This window comes from Solanum pennellii, chromosome 8, assembly GCF_001406875.1.
Source record: "Solanum pennellii chromosome 8, SPENNV200".
In the NCBI taxonomy this organism is placed as follows: domain Eukaryota; kingdom Viridiplantae; phylum Streptophyta; class Magnoliopsida; order Solanales; family Solanaceae; genus Solanum; species Solanum pennellii.
In genome coordinates, this window is record NC_028644.1 from 63,639,672 (window position 1) to 63,647,192 (window position 7,521).

The 7,521-nt window shown below is 31.3% G+C and overlaps 1 protein-coding gene across 1 annotated transcript; it reads left to right on the forward strand.

The window, feature by feature from the left end:
- Positions 1-1,148: 1,148 nt before the first annotated feature.
- Positions 1,149-7,157, forward strand: LOC107028895 (long-chain-alcohol oxidase FAO4A-like). Its single transcript, XM_015230137.2, has 3 exons — positions 1,149-1,444; positions 2,181-2,450; positions 5,222-7,157. The coding sequence occupies exons 1-3, from the start codon at positions 1,205-1,207 to the stop codon at positions 7,037-7,039; spliced, it is 2,328 nt and encodes a 775-aa protein (XP_015085623.1). The 5' UTR covers positions 1,149-1,204; the 3' UTR covers positions 7,040-7,157.
- The last annotated feature ends 364 nt before the right edge of the window (positions 7,158-7,521 follow it).

A 7,521-nucleotide genomic window follows, 5' to 3' on the forward strand; every position in this document is an offset into this window, starting at 1 on the left:
ATATATATATATATATATATTTGTATTAGTGTATACATTTTTAATACAAGTGATTTTCAAAGATGAATAGCATTTGATAGACCTCTTAACAATTATAAAGACATTTTTTAATTTGGTTATTAGTTAAAGTTATGCAATATTAATATGCAGGTATTAGTTATATAAATAATAATTATGTAGGTATTAGTTATATATTTATTATTTATGCGGACATTATTTATGCATGTATTAGTTATGAAGATATTAGTTATGCAAATGTTAATTATATAGGTATTAATTATACATATATTAGTCATGTAATATATTAGTCATGTAAGCATTATTTATTTAGAAGTTATAACACATAAATTATTACTTATTGATTATTTAATTTATTGCAAATTATTATACATTTTTTTTTGAAAAAAAGGGAAGTACAAAACGATGCACACAAATAATAAAACGCAACAGTTCTAGGTGGGGGTGAGGGCATATAAATTCGAAACTGCAAAATTTGAGTTACAGAAATAGACTAAAGTTCTTTTTGAAAAAAAAGAAAAGGAAACTCCTTAGTCCTTAATGTTGTAAATTAATATACATTATTATTTACAAACAAATAATTAAGTAAACAAATTAAGGGTAAATATGTAATTTTATTATTTTAATCCATTATGACTAATACTTCAAAGCTTATTCCACTTTTACCCCGCATAAAATTATACATATTTTTTTCATAAGTTATGTGAGTATTAACTATGTAGAATTACAAAAATATAACCAAACAACACATAAAATTAATATATGAATAACTTTTATACAATATTTGGAGACACGCCAACCAAACATTGTATATAAAATTTGTACTTTATATTCTATTTACAAACCAAACATGATATAACTTGTACCTTCGCGCTTATTCAGTAACCAAACGACTCCTAAGGGATTTAAATTCGAAAAAGTAAATATATGAATCAGTAGAAGAGAATTCGACATCTACTATACATACATATAAAAAGATAACCTTATATAAATAGAGTATGATTTTCTGCCAAATAATGGAGTTTAATTTGAATCAAACCCCTAACCATAAGCTCACTCTACTCAGTGGGGTTAGGGTAGGGTACCCTCTAATTTAATTTCCTTCTCCTATAAATAAGTACCTAATATAATCAAATGCAGTATATACAATATTATCACAAGAAAGAATTAAACAGAAGAAAAAGAAATGGATCAGAAAATGACACCAAATTGTTGTTTTTTGTCCAAAAGCAGTAGGAGTGTAATTGAGTACTTAGGGGCACTTTCCTCTAACACATTGGACTCTCTTACTACTCTTTGTGACACTTTTGTACCTTCAATTCATGATGCTAATTCCTATGGTCATCAAGATCAAGGCAATATTGATGATGATTCTTACACAAAGTTCCTCCAAACTTCAGCATCCATGAATGGAACTCCTCAACATGTAAGATTTTGATATATATATACTTCTCATTAAGTAGTTGCAGAGTCAGAATTTGAATATGAGTTTTGTATTATAATAAGATAGCGACATGTGGTGTTAGTAACTTAACTTTGAATTTCATTTCTATACATATTTAGTGAATTTCTCAAAGTAATTTAGAGTAAAGTTATTGAGTTCAGTTGAACAGATGCAGACAAAATTGCTATAGCTCCACCCTCGAATTTAGAAGCAGAGCTAGCATTTGAATATTATGAATTCTAAATTCTAATAAAATAGCGACATATGGTGTTATACTGAATTTTTAATTTCATTTTTATACAAATTTAGTGAATTTTTTTTTTTATAATTTAGTCTAAAGTAATTGAATTCTTCCGAACAAATGCACAAAAATATGTAGCTCCACCCCTGGCTTTTCTATACATCATTGAAGTTCTGGTCCGAGAGGGAATAATATCAACCACTTGACGTCCCTCCAATACATTCGTTTTGATTATCTCATATCCCCTTTCTCCTCTCACCCTTCCGCCCTTATAACAACTATAGAATCTAAATCAATCTTTCAGGAGTAGTAATCCTTATGGTAAGACTCTTCGGCCTCTGAAAAAGTACTAACTAATATGTAGTGAAAAATGAAAAAAAAAAACAGTAAGAATTGAACTCACGCCATATCAAAAGATTTATACGATCAGTACTACTAGATTATACTCAATACCAAATTCATTTAATTATTTTTCAGATAGCATGGATGATAAACAATAGATTGCAACATCCAAAGATGAATTTGTGCAGATTAGCACTATGGCTATTATCAACAAGGATTGGAACATTTATTCTTTGTGGTAAAGCAAGCTTGTCAACTCAATTTCCATATTTACAGACATTTTCTAACATTTCACCAAAGAAAAGAGAAGAAAGTGTCAAATCATGGGCAACAAGTTGTTTCAAACTCCTAAGAATTCTATTTTTTGCTGCTAAAATTCTGGTTCTCCTTGTATTCTACACTCAGGTATTCTACTACGATATTTAATTCTTTTTTTTTTCCGTGGTTTTCGGGTGTCGCTTTGCCAATCCGACTAGCTGTATCCATCAGATCCTGCTGTTTCAAGGCGGGTGCACCATGGTTAGTTTCACGGGGCCCTGGAGACGCAACCGATTTGTAATGCCTTAGTTTCACGGGGCCCTAGAGACGCAACCGGTTTGTAATGCCTCTGTTGCCTTGCTGGGGCTCGAACTGGCGACCCGAAGGACTTTGTCCTCAGGTCTTTACCAGCCGAGCTAACCCTCAGGGTTACTACGATATTTAATTCACGTACACTAATTAGTATATATTTAATTTACGTACACTCCCAACCATTAATTAATGGGACAAAAAATTTGAAATGTATCCGAACTTTGACTGAAATTGTTATAACAATCTCAAACTTTGGAAATAACTTTTTACCCCATGCACTATTTAATAGTGTATTTTAAGGATATATATGTGTGTCCACGTGGACATCATAAATATTGCATCACTATAAATAGCAATTTGCCACGTAACACATATATCCCTTTAAAATACACTATTAAAATAGTTCAGCTGGATAATAGGTCATATTCAAAATTTAGAATTGTTACAACAATTTCGATCAAAATTTAAATATATTTCGAACACTTTCTCGTAAAGGCCCCCCTTCTGTTTTCGTCTATCAGCATTTCTTTTGGCTGCAAATAATTTAATTTCTCATAATATTCACCTGTCAACTTAAATTGCATTTACTTTTCATCTGCTTTCTAACAGAAAAATTCGTACATAATATAAATATATAGCCTGGGCCCTGCGTGCAATTTACTTGTCCTCGTTGGACGATTTTTAAAGAAATTATAAATAAAAAAAAAATATTTTTACTAATACCTTCTTATACATCGCTATCAAATATGTTGTCCCAAATTACTTGTAAGAATATAAAAGAAGATGCAACTTGCAAGTTTTATATAATTTAATGACTATTTTTATTAATATACTTCCTCGTCCTCTAATTCAAAATAATTGATATTTTAGATTTGAAAATATACATTAAAAGTTCATTTACTTCTAAAAGAAATGCCTTGATCTTATTTTCTTAATTATGATAAAAAAATTTCAAAATTATTGAAAAAAGAAGAGAAATATCTTTTAAATTTTATAAAACAATAATTATTTTTTAATTAACTTTAGAAGCTAAACATAAAATAATTTTTGAGTGGGAGAGAGTTCATTTTAATATTATTTACACATAAATATTTTCATCATTTATTATTAATATATAGTTCCAACTTCCCTACTAAAGAATTTTATTGAACCGATAAAGGTGTTACGTGATTAAACTAATTACTTGTCGGCTACAATAAATCCTTTTTTAGGTTTTACAATAATGGCTCCAATTTGGTTCAATATTTTATTTATTGAATTTTGAAAAGATTAATATTCAATAAATTCATTAATTCATATATAAAATCCGAACTTAAATCAAAATTAAAAATAAAAAGACTAATATTAAATAAAAATGAATTAAGAATATATAGCGATATACAGTATTTGAAAATTTTATTTTTTAAATTAACCAAATACTTGGTAACTAACATATGAAAGAGAGTATTATTGTAGCTAACATGGGGGCAATAGTAGAAAAAACTTAGTTATTATTAGTTTAATATCTGCATTGCAAAACGAATTCTTTAACCTATATCATCATTTGAAAAACTAAATTCTTCTATAGTTTTTCTTTTTTTTTTAATTTTTTATTTATGTATATATTTTTGATTTAATGTAAATATCTAATGCAAACTTTAATTTCAGTCGGTGCATAAACATATTGGGCCCTTACATTTACAAACAAATAGTAGTACGTAGCTCATTTATGTAGCACACTTGACACAGTACATTCCAATTGGAAATTTTATCCCAAAGAAGTTCATGATGCCGACATGATATTTTTTTCTTAAAAAGATATATTCACAATATTTGTTTTTAAATTTCATTCTAGAGGAATAATAATGTCATATTACATTTGATGAATAAACTTATGTTAAAAGCTTAAATATTAGGAGTAATATGAAGTTATTTCATGTTCTTCTGAAAGGTGATTAGACAGGATATGACTCAACTTCATATTATCGAGGACATGATTTTAGAAAAGAAGGAGCGGAGATCGTGTATTAAGGTTTAGATAGAATATTAGTAGGGATAGAGAGTCATCTTACCTTGCGAAGATTTATGCTAGTTAGTGTCTATTGTGTACTACCCGTACCTTTGTAATTCTTGTCTAGGTTGTTTATTGTGTTTCTATTACACTATTTTGTTGTTACCATTTCTTTCATCATTGTTTTCTGGTTATTGTAATTGTTTTTTATGCACTCCGGAAACAGTCTCTCTATCTCTATGATGTCACTATATCAGAGAAGATTTTTAGCAGCAATTAATTAATAACAATAGCTTAATTGTCGCTAAATATATACTTTTAGCGACAATTAACACTCTTTGTATATATCCCTAAATCCTTTAGCGACATTGGATCTAATGACACTTAACTAATGTCGATAAAAACTTTAACACTCTTTATTAATGTGTCTATTTAGCGCCGCTAAAAGTTGTTTTTGTTGTAGTGGGTATGGGTGAGGTCTGCGTTCTCTCTTCCCTTCCTGCTAAAAGTTGTTACACTGGATATATTATTGTTGTAAAAAATGATTAATGTAATGTATATTTCCTTCATGTTTGTTCTTTCTTGAAAGTGAAACTGTTAATTTCTTTTGATTTAGGTGAATGATGAAAACAAGAATGCATCATGGAAAGCACTTGGCTACTCTGGACCTGATCCAGATTTCAAGAAGCAAAAACAAGAAAACATGAACTCTAAGAAAAAGGATGATCAACCATTTGGACCACTTCATGAAGGAATCATAAGTCTAAAAAATTCACAGAAAATAATATTCCATAGGCTACAAGAACTAGGATTTTCTGTATCAAAACCGCATAATTTCAACAACGCGAGGAGAAGTACAGAGTGCCCTGCATTCATAATTGAATGTGATGCTGTGGTGGTTGGTTCAGGTTCTGGTGGTGGAGTTATAGCTGGTATTCTTGCAAATGCTGGAAACAAAGTAATTGTCCTAGAAAAAGGAAGTTATCTTGCAAGAACTAATCTTTCACTTCTTGAAGGGCCTTCAATGGATCAAATGTACCTTGGAAGTGGACTACTAATAACTCAGGACATGGATGTTATGCTACTTGCTGGATCCACAGTTGGTGGTGGCTCGACGGTTAATTGGTCAGCTTCGATTCAAACTCCACAACATGTGCTAAAAGAATGGTCCGAAAGCTACAATCTTCAGTTGTTTGAAAGTGAACTCTACAAGGAGGCTATGGAGATTGTGTGTGAAAAAATGGGAGTTCAGTCTGAAATTGAAGATGAAGGGTTTCAAAACATGATTTTGAGAAAAGGGTGTCAAGAGTTGGGGTATCCAGTGGAAACAATCCCTACAAACGCGCCCTCAGATCATTATTGTGGATGGTGCAGCATGGGTTGCAAAGATGGGAAGAAAAAAGGCACATCTGAGACATGGTTAGTCGATTTGGTGAAATCAGGTAATGGTGCAATACTTCCTGAATGTGAAGCATTGGAAGTGATCCATGAAGAAAAGAATGACAATTCAGGAAAAAGTAAAGCTATTGGAGTTGCATTTGCATTTCAAAATATTGAAGGGATGAGAGAAATTTGTATGGTGAAATCAACAGTCACAATAGTAGCTTGTGGTGCTCTTAGCACTCCTTCATTGCTCAAGAAGAGTGGCTTAAAGAATCCAAATATTGGCAGAAACTTACACCTCCATCCAGTCGTTATCGCATGGGGATACTTCCCAGATTCACCATCAAATTCTAATGAAACATGGCCGAAAGCAGAGAAGAAAAGCTACGAAGGAGGGATAATGACAGCCATGTCTAAAGTTGTGGCGAATTTTGAAGGATCAGGATATGGTGCAGTCATACAGACACCAGGATTGCACCCTGGAATGTTTTCAGCACTAATGCCATGGGTTTCAGGACTAGATTTCAAGATGAGGATGAGTAAATATTCAAGAACAGCGTATATATTCGCGTTGGCAAGGGACAAGGGATCAGGGGAAGCATTTTCACCATATTCAGTAAGTTACAAGTTGGATCAAACTGATGAAGAAAATCTAAAAGCAGGACTAGAGAAGACATTACGAATCTTGGCAGCTGCTGGTGCAGAAGAGATTGGAACTCAACAAGAAAAAGGGAGGAGTTTGAAGGTGAACGAAGCAAGTTCGAAGGAGTTTGAGAGGTTTGTGAGAGAAGAAAGTTCAATAGAAATTGGAAAACATTCAGTTCCTATATGTTCAGCACATCAAATGGGAAGTTGTAGAATGGGAACTGATCCAAAAACTTCAGTGGTTAATTCCAATGGAGAAACATGGGAAGTACAAGGTTTATTTCTTGGTGATTCAAGTGTGTGTCCAACAGCTATTGGAGTAAATCCAATGGTCACAATTCAGGCCATTTCTTATTGCACTGCACAATCTGTGCTCCAACTTCTCAAGAATCAAAAGTTGGGGTGATATATTGTTTATGTTTATTTAAGAATATGAGAATTCATGATTAGCTAAACATTTATAACTTTCATAGATAATGCTTGTTTGCTGGATTTAATCGAAACACTCATGAGTTGTTCCAATACATTTCTACAAACACCTTATAGGCAATGTTAATTGTGAGAAAATAACTTTATTAAAGACGTATCGTAACTCACCTCAATATATATATTCTTCCAAGAAAACATATGATCCAACAATCGTTTAAATACTTGAAATCTACTTCCACTTTAATCACATTTCGAAGTCTGAATCTTAATTATTCAGAACTTAATCATAAAGTGCATTTGCTATTCTTATTTTACAATCACTTAATGAATTTGATTAAGATCTATAACAAAGTTGTTATATCATTATAGTGATGTATATTAAGAAATTTCATAAATACGACCCGTCATATCAACTCTATTCACTTTCACCCACTATCCATAACCATCATTTTAGTTATA

What these genes read in the sequence shown, in the direction of transcription:
- LOC107028895 (XM_015230137.2), top strand. Translation starts at nt 1,205, where the DNA reads ATGGATCAGAAAATGACACCAAATTGTTGTTTTTTGTCCAAAAGCAGT. An exon ending in TGAATGGAACTCCTCAACAT is followed by an intron (nt 1,445 to 2,180) that starts GTAAGATTTTGA and finishes ATTATTTTTCAG; the next exon opens with ATAGCATGGATGATAAACAA. An exon ending in TCCTTGTATTCTACACTCAG is followed by an intron (nt 2,451 to 5,221) that starts GTATTCTACTAC and finishes CTTTTGATTTAG; the next exon opens with GTGAATGATGAAAACAAGAA.